General features: G+C 43.2%; 1 protein-coding gene across 4 annotated transcripts in view; it reads right to left on the bottom strand.

Annotated features, from left to right (window-relative positions):
* The window catches only part of ELMO1 (engulfment and cell motility 1), a 561,177-nt gene that overhangs the window by 415,445 nt on the left and 127,775 nt on the right, over positions 1-17,957 (bottom strand). For all 4 annotated transcript variants that reach the window (XM_047763106.1, XM_047763109.1, XM_047763107.1 and 1 more), the window contains 2 exons: positions 8,402-8,442; positions 6,995-7,067 (listed from right to left, as the gene is read on the bottom strand). In XM_047763106.1, coding sequence (XP_047619062.1) covers positions 6,995-7,067; positions 8,402-8,442 — 114 coding nt within the window. The remainder of the gene's footprint in view (positions 1-6,994; positions 7,068-8,401; positions 8,443-17,957) is intronic.

Below are 17,957 nucleotides of genomic sequence, written 5' to 3'. Positions count from 1 at the left end.
GAATATAAAATATGTCACAAAGAGTTCCTGTCATGGCTCAGCAGAAATGAATCAAACTAGCATCCATGAGGACACAGGTTCAATCCCTGGCCTTGTTCAGTGGGTTAAGGATCCGGCATTGCCGTGAGCTGTAGTATAGGTCACAGATGCGGCTCAGATCCTGTGTTGCTGTGTCTGTGGAGTAGGCTGGCAGTTGTAGCTCCAATTCAACCCCTAGCCTGGGAAACTCCATATGCTGTGGGTTCAGCCCTAAAAAGACCAAAATAAAAAATAAAAATAATAAAATATGTCACAAATGAACTTATCTATAGAACAGAAACAGACTCACAGATATGGAGAACAGACTTGTGGTTGCCAATGGGGAGAGGGAGGGAATGGGATGAACTGGGAGTTTGGGATTAGTAGATGAAAACTATTGCATTTAGAATGGATAAGCACTGAGGTCCTGCTGTATAGCACAGGGAATTATATCCAATCACTTGTGATAGAACATGATGGGATAACATGAGAAAAATAATGTGTGTATATATATATATATATATATGGGTCACTTTGTTGTACAGCAGAAATTGACAGAACATTGTAAATCAACTATAATAAATTTTTTTTTTAAAAAGGACCATCAAAGGACCCCACTACCTTCCCAATGGTCCCCGAGGCCAGTGTCGCAGAGAGGGCTTGGATGAGGCATTGTTATCGCTACTTTTACAAAATAAGGACTTACAGAAGTAAAATACTGCCAAGGTATATCCTTATATTTCACACATTCTGAAGTAGGTCTTAGCACAGGAGGACAAAATGGCATTGTGAAATCATGATAAACCCTCAATTGTCCACAAGCATACGAGCTCCTAAGGGTGTCTGCTACCACGTCTGGGGACTTACCTGTCTGCTTAGGGTTAAGGAGGACAAGGCAATCTCCCTGTTTGCCTAAAAAGCATGGTGTTAGTGCAATAATCCTACCTTTGACAACCTCACAATCCAGACTTCGCTAGTCCATACTAAGGGCAAGATTATCTGTCAACTTCCTCTAGGTCATCTTTTTAATGAATAAGGAAGCCACAGACTAAAACTGGTAACCAATATTCACTGGCTGTAACTTCCTGTATTTATTTTCTTGAGGCAATTACTGTCAGGATCACTGGCCTGATATCAGCAAAAAAAAAAAAAAAAAAAAAAAAGGCATCATAAACAAACTAGGGCCTAGGCAGTGGGGAGAGAGGGTTTCCAGGAGGTGACATAGAGAGCTTTGGAGGCAAGCCCACCTGCGTCCACGCTTCAGCTTGACCACTGCCCAACTGTACGACCTAGACCTAGACAAGCTGTTGCATAATCTCTCTCTGTCTCACTTTCTTCCGCTGTAAAATGGAGATAATAATACCTGCATCATCAGACTGGAATGAGGATAATGACTAAAATGCTCAGCACTCTCTCATATAAAATTCTTTTTCAGAAGACAAATTCCCCTGAAATACTTAAAGTAAACACAGTTGGCAAAAATAAACAAGTAAGGCTACATCAAACTAAAAAACTTCTGCACAGCAAAGGAAACCATCCACAAAATGAAAAGGCAGCCTAAGAAATAGAGAAAATATTTGTAAATCAAATATCTGCTAAGGAGTGAATATCCAAAATATATAAAGAACTCATACAACTCAATAGCAAAACAAACCGGTACAATCCAATGTTAAAAATGAGCAGAGGAATTGAATAGGCATTTTTTTCGAAGACGACAAACCAGCAGCCAACAAGTATATGACTAATTAACATCACTAATCATCAGGGAAATGAAAATTGACATCACAATGAGAAATCACCTCACCCCTGTTAGAATGGCTATTATCAAAAAGGAGAGAGAGAGAGAGAGAGAGAAGTGCTGGTAGATGTGAAGAAAGGGAACCCTCAACCGTCAGTGGGAATGTAAAGTGGTGTAGGCACCACGGAAAACAGCATGAAGGTGCCTCAAAAACATAAACATGGGAGTTCCCACGGTGGCACAACAGGATCGGTGGCATCTTGGGAGCGCTGGGACGCAGGCTGGATCCCCAGCCCAGCACAGTGGGTTAAGGATCCAGCGTTGCTGGAATCGAATACCTGGCCCTGTGACTCTATATGCCATGGGGTGACCAAAAAAGAAAAAAACAAACAAAAACCTAAAAGTAGAACTACAATAATGATCCAACAGTCTCACTTCAGGGTATACAGCCAAGGGAAATGAAAATGGGATATCTGGTATCCCCATATCCACTGCAGCATCATTCACAATTGCCAAGATGTGGAAACAACCTAAGGGCCCTCAAGGGAGGATGGATAAAGAAGTGGTGTCACATACAATGGACGATTATTCAGCCGTGAGAAAGAAGGAAATCCTGCCTTTTGCAACAACGTGCATGGATGGATCTTGTGGGCATTATGCTTATGTGAAGCAAGTCAGACAGAGAAAGACAAATACTGCATGGAATCACCTATTTATGGAACCTTAAAAAAAAAAGGTCAAACTCACAGAGACAGAGTGTAGGAAAAATGGTTGGCAGGAGCTGAAAGGTTGGGGGAAATAAAAAGAGGCTGGTGAAAGGGTACAAAATTTCAAGTTATAAGAGAACTGAAATCTGAGAATCTAAGGAAACATACGATGACTTAGTTGCTAACACTGTGTTGCATAACTGAAATTTGCTGAGACTAGAACTTAAATGTGACCACAAAATAAATAAATAAGTGAGCTGGAGTTCCTATCATGGCTCAGCGGAAACGAATCCAACTAGGAACCAGGAAGTTGTGGGTTCCATCCCTGGCCTCGCTCAGTGGGTTAAGGATCCAGTGTTGCCATGAGCTGTGGTGCAGGTCGCAGATGCAGCTCGGATCCTGCGTTGCTGTGGTTCTGGTGTTGGCCGGCAGCTGTAGCTCCGATTCGACCCCTAGCCTAGGAACCTCCATATGCTGTGGGTGCGGCCCTTAAAAGCAAAAAAAAAAAAAATGAGGTGATGGCTGCGTTAATGACCTAGATGGTGACAATCCGTTCATAACGTACATGTATATCAAACCACCATGGCCTACCCTTAAATATCTTACAATTTTATTTGTCAAGTCAACCTCAATAGAGCTGAAAAAATATAAATTCTTTCCCTCTCTCTCTCTGTGTGACATCATCCTGAAATATGAGAACTTCTGGGGCAGAATCTGAACTTGTAAAGAGCTGAATCTTAACTTTCTCCGAGGTATTTGCATGCCATACTCCTGCTGAACACTGCTCAACAACCTGGCATTCCCCTCTCTTGCACTGAAAAATGGAAGTCAATGGCCCAATAAGCAAATGAAGACAATTTCAGACAATAGGCTTGGATGACCTGAGAAAAGCAGGGGAGGTGCCTCCCTGAGGATCTTACAAGACACTCAGCAAACATCCATCAGTTACAGAATGTGTTCGCTTGTCCGGCTGGGGCTGGAGAATTTTAAAATTACAGGTGATATTCTATCTCTGCCAGCGGAGGGGGAGACCATCTCACATACAAGGGAAAATCAGGCCCTAGGAACATGCACAAGTTTTGAAAATTAGTCACCGGTTACCATGGTAACACAAATATTACCTAACAACTCACTGGGCTGTACGTAACCAAGATGATGCTAAATACGTTACTTTAAGAATGGGAAATGGGCTCTATTTTTAGGAAAACTTGCAAGGAACTAGATGGACCTAACTGCAGACTGAAGGCAGCCCAGGTTTGCGCCTGGAGACCCAGGATTGGAGGTCCTTCTCCCACCCAGTGTGTGTCAAGTTCTGTGCAACATGCATATGCCGCGGTGCCCAGTAAGAGCTGCAGGAGGAGGAGTGATGACATTTTATTTATAAACAAAGAGCTATGATTGAGAAAATAAGTCTTCTCATTCCCTAAGCTTTTAGTAAAGGAAGAATCCCTGCTACCGGCCAATGAAGAGAGACAGACAGATTGATGACAGATTTAGGTAGCAGTTCCTTTAAATTCAACATTAAGGATTTCCTCAGACTAAATAAGATTTCCCAGAAAATGACTAGGATGCCTGATAACATAATAATTTTCCCATTGTTCTGAGTAGTTTTAATTTTCTAAGTAGATACTAATGTAAATTAGAATGAAAGCGTAACTAGAATCTATACATTATTTTTCCATTGTATGAATTTGTACATTATTCCAAGAATTGGCTGCACACAAACACTCCTAAATCAAACTTAGCACATGACTTCCGTTTATGGTGCCCAGTGCCCAGGACACTTGGGTCCCATCTCTTCAGAAAAGTGACCCCATAGCAGGTTCCTTCAAGGGACCCTTGGGTACCACATCGGAAGGCCATGGAGGGCTCTTTTTTTTTTTTTTTTTTTTTCTTTTTAGGGCCGCACCTGTGGCGTATGGAAGTTCCCAGGCTAGGGGTCGAATAAGCACTGTAGCTGCCAGCTTAGGCCAGGGCCACAGCAGCACCAGATCTAAGCCACATATGCAACCTATACCACAGCTCAAGGCAATGCTGGATCTTTAACCCACTGAGCAGGGCCAGGGATCGAACCTGCATCCCTATTGATACTATTCAGATTCTTAGCCCACTGAGCCACAGTGGGAACTCCCCATGGAAGGCTCTTAAACTGCAAAATCCTAGGCCACATCCAAGGCCTGCACATTCTGAGTTTCTGGGGTTGGGATGTGAAAATCTACATTTTTAAAAGGTTCTCCCTGCGTGCGATGCTTACATTCCCTAGTCTGAGAATCCCATCCTTAGTAATCTCCGAAACAAGGCTTCCTGACAATGATGACAGAAGATAGGACAGCCACCAGGGGACACAAGCCAACACAGTTAATCTGAGGCAGAGCTATGGGTAACTCAATGGCTTTTGGGGCAGAGTCCAGGGTAAAAAAAATTAGCACAATATACATGTATTATATATGTGCATGGGTGTGGCACAAGTTTTTCACAAGCAACATAGGTGAAGTACTCTGACCTATTTTACTCCACTATATTCCAATTTTTAATGCTATGGCAACCAACTAAGTTGATTTCACTACCCACTAATTGATGATTATAATTTCTACTGTCCTATACTTTTATCACCTCATTTTCACACTTTTTCATATTATATCCCAAGTAGTAGAAAGCCATCCAATCTTTTCCAATAATACTCCAAAAAGTCACACTATTTTAGTTACCTTTAAAAGATGAACCAAGGTGAAATGAGATAGCCTTCTGTTTAAGGAGATCAACAGCAATACATTTAACAGCTAACATTTAACTTTTATTTTTATTTATATCCTCTTTATCTCCCAAAGAATAGCATCCAGATTATATAAATACAATATAAAATAAATGAAAAATCTTAAGAAAATGAGGCAAAGGGGAAATAAAGACAGGGAACTGTTTGTGGAATGCAGCAAAGGAACAAGGAGAAGTAACAAATACAACACAGGTCAGGAAATCTAGTCCCTTGCTAACTCTCAGCTTTCTGGCAGTCGGTGTGCGGAGGAAAACACGATCAGTTAGGAGAATTCCCATGCCCACTGGGGAAGAATACAACAATTCTGAGAAGCACTTCCAGGCCTCTGGCAATCCTCCCTGGGGGCTGGATGGAACACCCCTCCCCGCCCTCCCCACCTCTGCAGGGTAGAGCGAGCAGTCACAGGGGGCCCAGGACCCCCACCACTGCCTCCACCTTCCACTCCCGCGTGGTTCATGGGTAAACTTACGCTCACTCTAGGGACTGCTGATGGGCACAAACAAAGCTCAGGAGGCCTTAGGTCCCCAATCAATTCTCCCCTTCTCCAGATCATTTTGTATTCCCCCCCCCCTTTTTTTCTTTTTAGGGCTGCACCTGCAGCACATGGAAGTTCCCAGGAGAGGGTCAAAGCAGAGCTGTAGCTTCTGGCTTACGCCACAGCCACAGCAACGCCAGATCCGAGCTACGTCTTCTACCTACACTGCAGCTTGCAGCAACACTGGATCCCCGACCCACTAGGGTCAAACCTGCATTCTCATGGATACTAGTCGGATTTGTTTCTGCTGTGTCACGAGAGGAACTCCCCATTTTGTATTCACTTCTGCCACAGCGCTGACCACCTGGTTGTGATGAAATCTGTTCACAGAGCTCACTCTCCCCTCCCCACCAGGCCCAAAGGTTATCAGTCCCACGGAGACAGTAGCGGCTCCCATGCATTTCAGTGAACTCTCCATAAAACTGAGCTGAATGCTAAACTTTTCTAGAAATTCCCCCAAGGAAAAGTGATAAAAACACAAAGATCTAGACATGCTTCTTGGTTCTAGGGTTTATTACCCCTGAGATACTAGCCAAGCCATCTGATTTTTATGATTCAGAGTCTCATCATCACCAAAGCTAGTGCTGTGGCCAACAGATATAACGTGGCTGACCCAGTTCCTGGCACACAGTAGGTGCTGAATCAGTGTTAGTTTTCCCTTCTCCTATCAAGGATCTCTAAGATTAATTGTACTTGTTGCCAGAGCCATTTTAGTCTTCGCAGCCCCCTCCTTCTCCTCCAAGCTTCCTAAAGGGTGAAAATCATCCAGGAAGAAAGCAGCATTCTCAGGAGCCACAGAACACTCACTGCCTACACAATGCCACCTCCGAAATGGGTTTTTGTCATTATTTCAATTACTTTAAGCAGGGATTAGAGGTTGTTCCAAGAGGAAAAAGGAAAGCTAGACTAAGTCATTAAGTATCAAATAAATGCTTTAACCAAGCAATAAGAAAGAGAGAGAATTAGTAAATTCCCTGTTAGAAGGCAAATGCTGTTGCTAAAACAGGATGCAGAAACATATTTGGTCTTCGCTCTTGACTGGGCTAAATATCCCCTTGTTAATGCTAAAGTCGCTGTTGTTTGCTTTGCAGATGCTATTTTCGTGGAGGGTAGAGATGTAAAACTTAGACCAGCAATGTTTAGTCCTGAGCAGAGGAAACATCAGTTGTGTTTTGATTTCCTTAAATATCAATATCCCAGATTAAATAACACGGGTGACCTACCTTTTCTGTGATATAGAAGTTTGAACTATCAGCATGCTGCAGTGCAAAATACTCGTGGTTGGCAAGGGACCACCTGAAAAATACAAGCATAAACGGATCAGGAAAACAAAAGAGGGTCATCTTCCTGTTTATGGGTTGATGGAGTTAGATGAATGAAACACCCTGTGAATGGATTTGGGCCCATACCCAAGAGACACACAGTGGCTAAAACAAAGCAGAAGGGCCTCAGCCCCCTTTCATGACCCTGAGACCACCCATTTCAGATGTGAGTGGTCTAGGTCTTACTTCAAGCCTACGGTGTGCCTTTAAGTATTTCATCTCATGGCTTCGAGGGAGGGATATTTAAATAGGAAGTTACATTCCTGCCTATTATGAAGGAGTCTAAGTAGAGTAGAGAGAGGAAAACAAAGGAAATCCGTGGCAATTTCATTTTTTAAATTGAAGTACAGTTGATTTATAATGTTGGGTTAATTTCTGCTGTATAGCAAAGTGGTTCAGTTATACATACACACATTCTTTGAGGGAGGGGGGGGCATGTCTTTTGCTTGTGGAAGTTCCTGGGCCAGGGACTGAATCCAGTCCACAGCAGTGACAATGCTGAGTCCTTAACCAATAGACCACCAGGGAACTCCCTTATACATTCTTATACATATTCTCTCCATTATGGTTTATCACAGGATATTGAGTGTAGTTCCCTGAGCCACACAGTAGGATCTTATTGTCTATCCACTCTGTATATAATAGCTTGCATCTACTAACCCCTAAGTTTTTGATAATTGCTGCATTCCGATCACCTCTATATTCTACAATCCCCAGTCAGTATGCTTGCTGTAGACTGGAACATTTCAATTAAGGATCCCAGGTCTTAAAAAAATTCTAGATAATACTCTATTCACAGTTCTGCTTTAAAAGTTAAAAAAAAAAGTCATACAACTTCCACATGTACGTGCTTTTCCTTCGAATTGTTAAAGCAACTGGAGGAAAGTTCACTGTCAATGTGAAGTTCCATGTGGCAGCACAACCACCCACCGACTGGTCTTTAAATTATTTTATCTTCTGTGGGACCTGAACGGTCCTCTCACTTTATAGCAGACAAAGTATGTACTTAACCTTGGGAGCTTTCGACTGCTCCCTACTGAGCTGAATGAAAGAACCACAACCTTTCAAAATAAATAAAACCCATCCCAGTGTGCATATAACAGCCCTTCCATACTTTCTACTTTTTGAGCCAAAGAGATAGTTTTTTGGGTGTAAAAGGCAAGGGAAACTTAACTAGTCCTTCCTGGAGTCTTTGGGCAGGTCAAGGCATGACTTAATCAATGGTATTTTACAATTGTACAAGGATATTTTATTTGCCTCTCAATTTGTCGACTGGAGCACCCCAAATAAACCCTGATTAACACTTACCCATCACAGACTTCCTTTATTATTGCAGACAGTGGTTTTTTCTGAAAAAAAAAAAAAAGGAAATACTTTCTGTTAGTTTCATTTCATCATTTTCAGCTTAAAAAGAAAAAAAAGGAGCAGGCTAATGAAGAGATATCTAAGTAAGGAGAATTTACATTTGCTATTCTTGGTGGCTGTCAGTGAGTCTGTTGTTTTTCTCAAGGTGATAATCGACCAGCCATCACCAAAGGTTTATCACTCTTGTGGTCTTTTTTTTCTATACTTAACATCATCAGTTGAACAAAACTTATGTCATAATTAACTTAGCTGAGTTAAAATCAGGATGAAACACAGCTTTGGTCAAAGATCTCATACGCAATGAGAGTCATCAAGGTCAAATGACAATCAGAATTCCTCAGGAGTAGTACATGAATTGGGCAACCAGCAGTTTGGTTTTATGAAAATAAGCTTGGATTGGGGATATTTTTATGAGAACACATGGCAAGTGGAACAGGAGGCATGGTGACATTGTTCCTACAAAGTGCACTGAATTCTTCCCCCAACCAGGGCCCTGGCAAATGCCAATCATGCAGCAAGCAGCTTGAGCAGGACACCCTGGAGTAATGAGACCTTGACACCATGTGCCGTGGTGTCAACTGGCGGCTGACCACAGCTGTGCTCTTGGCCCAGCAGCCACAGCTGTGCTCTGCCTGCCTCCAGAGAGAAAGAATGTAGTGAACACACACACACAGACACACAGCTTGCCCGGAGATGTCGAAACTCTTTCCGCTTTGGATGCAAACCAACCTTGGCTGTCTCCTGGGATGGGCAGTAGTGTGTCAACCAAAGGAACACATCACAGACAAGAAACAAATGGGGAAGAAAAACCAAAGAAATATAACACAGGGTCCTGGATTTCCAGATACAGCCATAAAAAAAGCATCTGAACACGTTCTCTGCCCCTCTGAAGGGCATGGTGATCTGGGGGGAAGGGATCCTGAATCGAGCAGTTCAAATCCTAGCCGTGTCAACACATCTGCAGTAAGACCTACAATTTCCTTCATTTCCTGACCTCAACTAGTTTATCTGTAAAGTGGGTACAGAACCTACTCACTCCTCGGGGCTGTAATAAGAATTAAATGATATTAACTGAGAATTAATACGAAGGAAAAAAAGACTCAAAAAAAAAGTTAGGGGGAGTTCCCGTCGTGGCGCAGTGGTTAACGAATCCGACTAGGAACCATGGGGTTGCGGGTTCGGTCCCTGCCCTTGCTCAGTGGGTTAACGATCCGGCGTTGCCATGAGCTGTGGTGTAGGTTGCAGACGCGGCTCGGATCCTGCGTTGCCTGTGGCTCTGGTGTAGGCCAGTGGCTGCAGCTCCGATTAGACCCCTAGCCTGGGAACCTCCATATGCCGCAGAAGCGGCCCAAAGAAATAGCAAAAAGACAAAAAAAAAAAAAGTTAGGGTTCTACTTCTTTACCCTCTCATGTCACTGGAAGGGCTCCATTTTCTCCTTGCATCTTCGCCCTTGGACATGATCCTGCTAGGTCTGCTCTCGTAGTTATTTCTGAGCTCTCCTCACAGTCCTTTCTAAGGACTGATAAAGGCTCCAACACGATCCTCAGGGTTCATCCAAGGCTCTCCCTCCCTCTGGAGCTCCAGGGTCTATGACTAGGTCCCCCACCACATTTTCAAAAGAATGGCTGCTTACAGCTATGCACACAGTGCACAGGAGAGGGACTCAGAATCGTTGAGGACTGGAAGGACGGTGACATTCTGAGCGGGGCTCCTTCAGAATAAGATTAGAAATGGAGACTGGGTTCTATGGCGAGGTTCCACGCCTGCACCTTTGCAAGAACTTGTCCATTGTTCATGGCTTCTAGCTGTGACTTGAGTTGTGAGGGGCACATGTATTCTCACAACCAAAGAACAAAGAAACTTTAGGAACAAAACTCTTCCTGAAAGATGAGGGTTTTGCTCGTCCATCTGCCAGGGACCTCTCCAGGCAATCATGGTGTCATGAGGACCTACAGGTCTCCTAGCCACCTCGTCTGACTTCTTGCATCCTCAAAACTGAAAGAGAAGTAACAGGGCCGGATTCCAGGCTTAAACTCCCCTGAAAGGACAGGAAGCGTTGCTACTGATGTAGGAGAAGGCATTTTAATTACAGCTTTCTGAATTAGAATTCTTAGTATAAATAACTTGGAGGAATTTCTTGGATTTTAACGCAGGTCTGATTCATAGATGCAGAATCAAGTTTGAAAAGACAGAAGCCTGAGGACTTCCAGAACTGTTATAACTGGAACATTCTGAAGATGGACCTATGAAAGGAATAAAGACTATGGATGAGCAAAGCTTAGAGATTTAATAGAGAAAGATTACAATGTTAAACCACAGAGGAAAGGGAATCCCAGTTAAGTGACTATAATGCACCCATAATGCAGCCTCATCAATTAGACCGAATGTGACGTAAGGACAGGGCTGGTCCCACGGCCTGCTTCCTGCATCTTTATCTGCTCCAGTGAAATGGTGGCCCCCACCACCCAACCTAATTCCAATGACTTTACACAATTCTTATCTCCCTTAATCCACCCACCTTATTTGACAATGTCATTACTACCTTCTCTTTTGAATCCCTCTTTCCAGAGGTGCTAGATTTTCTTCAATCTCCTAGTTATAACCAATGATCCTTCAGTAAAATCCATTCATTATTTCTCTTTGACGTCTAGCTTCCTCACTCCAAATTTCTGGTTCCGTCTCTGCTTTTCCTTAACTGGTCAGTTCCTCAGTCACTTCAACTGCCCTGAGTCTATAGCACGATCCCCAATACTCACTTGCAAATCTCTGACAATGTGTTAGAAATGGCATGTCAGCTCTCCTTCAAGCATCTTATTAAATATACAGACAGAAATCCTCACTCTCGGCGCTCCCTACCCATCAATCCAACCCAATAATTGCACGCCTCCACTCCTCCCTCCACCCCGGTCATGACTCTCTGTCTCATTATGACACTAGTACGGCCTGGGAGCATCATTAACCTTTATTTCTTCCCTCTCCACGTCTGATTTATAGCAGGTTATGTAGCATTTTCCTCCGTGACATTCACATCATTACTTCCTACCTCCTCCTCACTACTCTTCTAAAATCCCGACACTCCTCGTTCCGACTCCCACCAAATAAATCGCGCTCCAGTCCCTTCACCCTTCATTCCACGTCCTCAGCCCCAGCACCTTTCCTGAGGATCAGTCTCTCATTACTAGCACTAACTACTGGCCGTCAATTTCCAATCAAATGCTCCACTGGCCTATCAAACTTGGATTCCTAGCTCGCATTAGTTCCTGCACTTGCTTTGCCTATTCTGGCAGTTCTCCCATGCTTCTTGCTAGAGAACTTATCTTCGCCTTCTCTATTTTGTGATGCACACACTTACAAGACACTGACTCTCATCATTACTTCTTCCACAACCTCCTTCCCCTTTCCAGACCTTACTACCACCTCTGACTAACATTTTTCAGGATCTCGGCACCAGATCCCCGCAAATAGGTCTTGGCATCTCCAGTTTCTTTCTCGCCAAGCCCCACGTCGACTATAACTGGGCAAAAATCAGACTCTCCCCACAAACTTCATGCGTGTCATCCTTTTGCTCAAATGTCCCCTATAAATCCCAGTGACCATGACCCATGTGGTATAAATCCCTTAGCTCGTCGTCCAAGGCCTTCCACAATCTGGTCCCAAGCAACCTAACATTCTACCGAGGTCGTGCATGGTCTCCATGTTGGATTAGCTGATGATTCACCCCCCAACAAATCCCAGCCCCAGACTTTCACTTTACACCACTTGTTGAAATGTCCATCTCCTCCCTTCTGTTCTGCTACCCCGGAACTCTTACCTACCATTAATCTCCATGTTAAAGCCACCTCCTCCAGGCAGAAAGTCCAGAGATCAGTCCCTCTGTACCTAGCACCTTACATGAATCACTCCTAAGGACTTAGTATATCTGTCTTATCTTCCTGTCCCTTGAGAACAAGGAGTTTTAATTCTTCTTAGTAACCTGCTCCACCTCTCAGTACTAGTTACACAGTAAACAGGTGTTCATAGGATCAAAGAGGAGACAGTGCATTTCTCTTAAATGCAAAACCCCATATTCACTAACCTTCCTTTCAGAAACCAAAACAAAAAAAGGCTTGACTATAAAGCAAACCATTTGGAAGGACAGCCTGGATTAATCAACATATACCCCACTTCCTACCATGTAAACCACTGCGGGGTGGCTCTGAGCAGCTGTTGAGACACGTGAAAGCTGTCACTACTGCCTGCACAGACTACTCGGTGAGTCACAGCTTGGAAGTGCATGGAGCCAGTCAGCTGATGAAGAGTGTAATTCAACAGGTGATAAAACAGATCCCAGTCAAATGATTGTTGCTGTATCTTAGCCTGGGCCACGCAGGTGAGCAGGACTACCCTTGTAAACAACGACTGAACAAAATACCCCAAATACGCTATTCTGGTGGCAGCACTTTTCTCACTTCCTCTATAAAGCCCTCAATTTGATGTAAGCCCCTTGCCTGACTTACATTCAAGCCAAATACTGGCTCTAGGTTTTAGTTAACATTTGCTCAGGTTACATAAATCTTTCCATTTGCCCAGTTCTCTAAGACTTGGGTATAGGGGACAAGTTCAATACCTTGGTAGCTTTCTAAAGGAAACTTGCAGAATCATTTGCCTTTTATTTCACTGACAGAAAAGTCCAGAGAAAGGAAACTCTGATCTGAAATGGTGAAACTGGTTCTTCTCCCTTTGACTCCATAAACCCTAAAGGAACTAAAAATAAATCCTATACTCTATTTGAACATATTTGGATTTAGACTATTGAGGCAAAATTATATTAACTGCCTCAGTATAGGCAACGAAACTTACCAAAATGTGTAAGTTTAGCATAACTTACAAAAACTGTAACTACATCCCTCAAGCTTTTTGTTTTGAAGGTCAAAACTACCGTTCGGACACAGAAGTGAGCTGAGGTGGGGAGAGCAGGAATGTCTTTAAGGATAACCTAGAGCGTTTAAGAGTTACCCTTAGGAGTTCCCGTCGTGGCGCAGTGGTTAACGAATCCGACTAGGAACCATGAGGTTGCGGGTTCGATCCCTGGCCTTGCTCAGTGGGTTAAGGATCCGGCATTGCCGTGAGCTGTGGTGTAGGTTGCAGACGCAGCTCGGATCCTGCGTTGCTGTGGCTCTGGCGTAGGCCGGTGGCTACAGCTCCGATTCAACCCCTAGCCTGGGAACCTCCATATGCCGCGGGAGGGCCCCAAGAAATAGCAACAACAACAACAACAACAACAACAAAAGACAAAAGACAAAAAAAAAAAGAGTTACCCTTAAACTGCACACAGATTTCTCCATGCAGGGGCTCAGCGGTCATGTGTACTCTATAACCCCATTCCCTTTAACAACAGTGAGGTCCTCTTGCAGCATATGGAAGTGCTTCTTCCCTTTATATTAATCTGGGAAAACTTTAACAATGGCACACATATTTGATTTGCCAAAGTATGCATTTCCATATGACTGTGATTGGCAAAGTACCATGTGCCAAGAGTCATTTTCAAGGAGTAAGCTTTTTCCTGTTGTTTTTTGCAAAGTTATTCCTCTCTTTTCATTTTAAGTCTTATTCTCCAAAGGAATTCCTTGATTCAACTTAATTTATTGGAGACAGTAAGAGCAGAAAGAAAATTTCCTATCCCAAAAGACTTGTTCATCTACTTTTTATAAAATCAGCTAGATTCCTAAAGACGGCCAAATTCTCTGGCAATTCATTCTTTTTTAATTTGTTCATTAGAGTTACAATATTCCGTCAATTTCTGTTGTACAGCAAAAGGACACAGTTATCTATCCATATTTTTTTTCTCACATTATCCTCCATCATGTTCCATCACATGGAACATGTGATTAGATATAGTTCTCTGTGCTATACAGCAGGACCTCATGGCAATTCACTTATTCTCTACGTCTCTGACAATCCTCTCTTCTCTCTCCAGTCCTTAAAGTGGGAGTTCGTCCTCTGCTTTCCTTTCTAAACGCTCTCCCTTGACTTTGATGAAATGCCAGTCCCCTAAGTTCCTGAATCCGCACCTCTCACTGTGACCCCTCTTCTAAGGTCTGGTCCTTCATTCCCCACATCCCCTGCCTGGTGCAGATCCACAAGGATGTCCTGCCACCCCTTCAAGATGCACACGTCATCTTCTTCCTCACTCGGCCAGATCCTCCTCTTGCCTCCTTTTCTCTCTTAAAAAAAAATGATCAGTCTCCCATCCAAATCTCAGGGTTCTTTTCGTGCACGAGAGAACCCCAAGAGGAAACATCCTCGGGAGTCCCCGGTTATTTATTTCGGAGGTTGTGGGGTCCAGCCTGCTTTAAGGCCCGTTCCTCGGACATGTCCCAGCTGTTGTCCCTCATCAGTGCCCCCTCCCCGAGGAGTGCAGTTCCTATTCAACCACCTGTTCCTGTCCGTTGGCAAAGGCACCTGGCTTGCGGACTCCACCCAACCCAAATGCTCACCTCGGAGCGCTCAAGTCTGCCGCTGCCCACGTTTCTGCCCTGACACCGGCCCATGGAGGCTGGTAGCTCCCCCACCCGCTGTGATACATCCTGTCTGTCAGCAGCTAAGGATTGCGCGCTTCTCCCTGCCTCTGACATCCACTGCTCAGGCCCTTGTCTGGCCCCAGATAGGCATCACCCTGAAAAGAAAGCTTGGCTTCGCTGAAAGCTTATTCATTTCAAAGGTTTTTAAAGACACGGGGGGAAAATGCTCATGAGATGATACTAAGTGAAGGGATGCTAAAAAACAATTGGAAGGCTGAATTTTTATCAACGACTTGCTTTTCTGTATCTTGCCCAGAGTATGAGGGCGTGAATGACAGAAAAGGATTTCCTGGAATTGAACCCCAACTTCTGCAGTCCCTGATTTTGTAGCTTTAGCCCTATTACTTCTCTCAATGTTTCCATTTTCTTTTCTGAAAATAAAATCAGGACCTTGCACAGTACTGAAGATTAATTGAGATGATGTATGCAAAACCCTTGAAATAGTACTTGGAGCAAGGCAATGGATAAATGTTACCTATGAATAGCTTCTTTCACTTCTTATTTCCTGCTTGGACACTCTACAGGTCCTTTTTTTAAAAGTTGGTTAAAGAAATTAAACACATGAATGAATGAATAGCCAATTCCTCCTTCTTCCTCGAGCGACTCCGGCCTCCGGTGCTGCCTTTGGCACTCATCCCATCCTGTTCTTTATTCTTCGACTCTTCATTTCTTTTGCCAACCAGATTACACTTCATTGAAGGCAGCGACTGCCTCTGAGACATCTCTGTCACCTTCCCAAGTGAGTGGCTGCTAGGCCGTAAGGCGTGCAATTAATGAGAATTTTTTTTTTTTATTAAGAACACATCTTCTTTTTTCAGACTTTTAGCTTCTTTCCCTTTTTTCCAGTCTCTTCTGACTGCCTCTGAAGCTTAGGTAGGAGCTAAAAATGGACGGCCACAAGAGAAAGCCAGGAGCAGTCCCCAATGACCACCACGCAGCCACCTTTCCGCAGGGCCAGGGTCGCAGAGGCCTTTCATTGCAAAACCATCTTCCACCAAGACTTGACGTTTTTGGTCCTAGATTATTAAAAAGCCTTTCTTGAATGCTTTAAAAGCATGTGACAGCTGCTTTATTTTGACACTTGGAGGTGGCACAGTACAGCACTTAGGATTTTACTTTGCTTTTATAGACGGAAATTCATTGAACATATTCTGCACAGCAGTTATGAGTAATGTTGGCTCAGAAAGAAAAGACACCCGGCTTCCAAATGTCAGGACACCTCTGAGAAGGGAGATGCATGTTGACTACGACTTAGTCTGCAATGTGACTTGCAGAAACTTTAATGTGCAGTAACCCTTCTAGTTCCCGGAGGTGCCTCCTGACACTGTGTCAATGACACTAGTCATTTTATAACAGCTTTATTCTTCCTCCAATGAGCCCAGTGACTACTCTCCATGCTTCGAGCCACATACCTTTAGTGTGGAGGAATCGGATATGTCCTAAAAGGTGTGCATGCATATTCTGTTTTCCTAATAGCATCTTAAATCAACTGAAAGGTAATGACAAAACCACACTTTCCTGAGGCAAACTGAGCTGGTTCTTGGAAAGCAAGTATTTTGTCAACAGTTCCAATGTGAATCACTGACACAAAATTCCAGTGACTGTCAGGAATGACAAAGGGGCTCACAACTACATCTCCAAAGTACTAAAACCACGTATCACATTAATTTTTTAAAAGTGAAAGATGACAGGCTATGCCATCTTTTCTTGACAAAAGATTTGTTTCAAAAATGGTTTACTAAAGATGACTTTTTTCAAGCTTCATGAAGCTACTTCAGTATCAGGTTGAGCAAGACAAAGTACAATCTTTGCATCATAAAAATCATTGGGCTATGCAAATGAGCAAAGACAAAAAATAAGTAGTACTCTCATGTATCCGTGGGTTAAAGAGGGAGAGGGGCACCCCTTTCTCATTTAAGTATTCTGACATAATTCTTATCAGCAGAAACTGTATTTCTCTGCAACTGGAAGGAAAAGAGTGATTTTATTTTATTTTTTATTTTATTTTTTTAGGCAAGAAATAGATTTATTAAGATAGAACACTTGTGAGAGATGCAAGCAGGCAGGCAAGGAGGCTCTTGAAACTATGATTTTAGAAAATGTAAAAAATATTGAAAAGTACAAAGCAAAAATAAAGCCGTCCTCATATCAGTTGTCTGTTGTGAGTCTCCTTCCTTGTCCTTGACGAGTTTATATTATCCTGATATCAAGCTTGCTTTGGAGAGAAAACAAAATTTTTTTTCCCAAATTTCAATTTCCTGGGCAGCAGCAACAACACATTTCCTAATTCCTATATCCGTCTCTGCGTTCCTTAATATCCATCTTTTCCAAGAAGTACTCCCAGATGACTCTATCCTGGCTGGCATGCTATTTCATCCCACCATACCTCGCAGTCAAGTGTCCTCCTTTATGTGGAAATGAGTGATTCACACAGTGATTCAATTCAGGCCTGAAAGTCTGCCTACCTTCACTCCTGTGCAATAGTCTACTTATTTGTGTCAAGTTCATATGTGGAAGGTTAATCCTAGCTATGCGTATGGAGGAAAGTAAAAAGTCAGACAACCTTGGTAGGATAAACAGAAATGACTGCTGGCTCTGATGGGTAGGGTAATATCAGACCATGTGGGTAGATGTGAAAAAAACCAGAGAAGCTCTGAAGGCAAAGTAGGGTTCAAGTTCAACTGAAACACAGGATTAGGAAGGTTTATCAACTACGAAGAAGCAGAGATTAGATGTAAGACAGCTGTCAAAAAAACACTAAGAGGAACTAGTGCCAAAGGGAGTATTAAGAAGTGAGTTTACAGTTTAATTTAGGGGGTTTCCTCCCTTTTACTTCTTGTCTCTCTTTGCCGTGGAGTTGGTTCGCTTGTTTGTGGGTGGATGCACTAATGACAGTCCATGCTTCTTTCTTGAGTAGTATGAGATGTGCTGAGATGTC

This window comes from Phacochoerus africanus, chromosome 16 (genome assembly GCF_016906955.1).
Source record: "Phacochoerus africanus isolate WHEZ1 chromosome 16, ROS_Pafr_v1, whole genome shotgun sequence".
NCBI classification, from domain to species: Eukaryota; Metazoa; Chordata; class Mammalia; order Artiodactyla; family Suidae; genus Phacochoerus; species Phacochoerus africanus.
The sequence above is the reverse complement of the archived record's forward strand: the minus strand, read 5'-3'. Positions and strand labels throughout refer to the sequence as shown.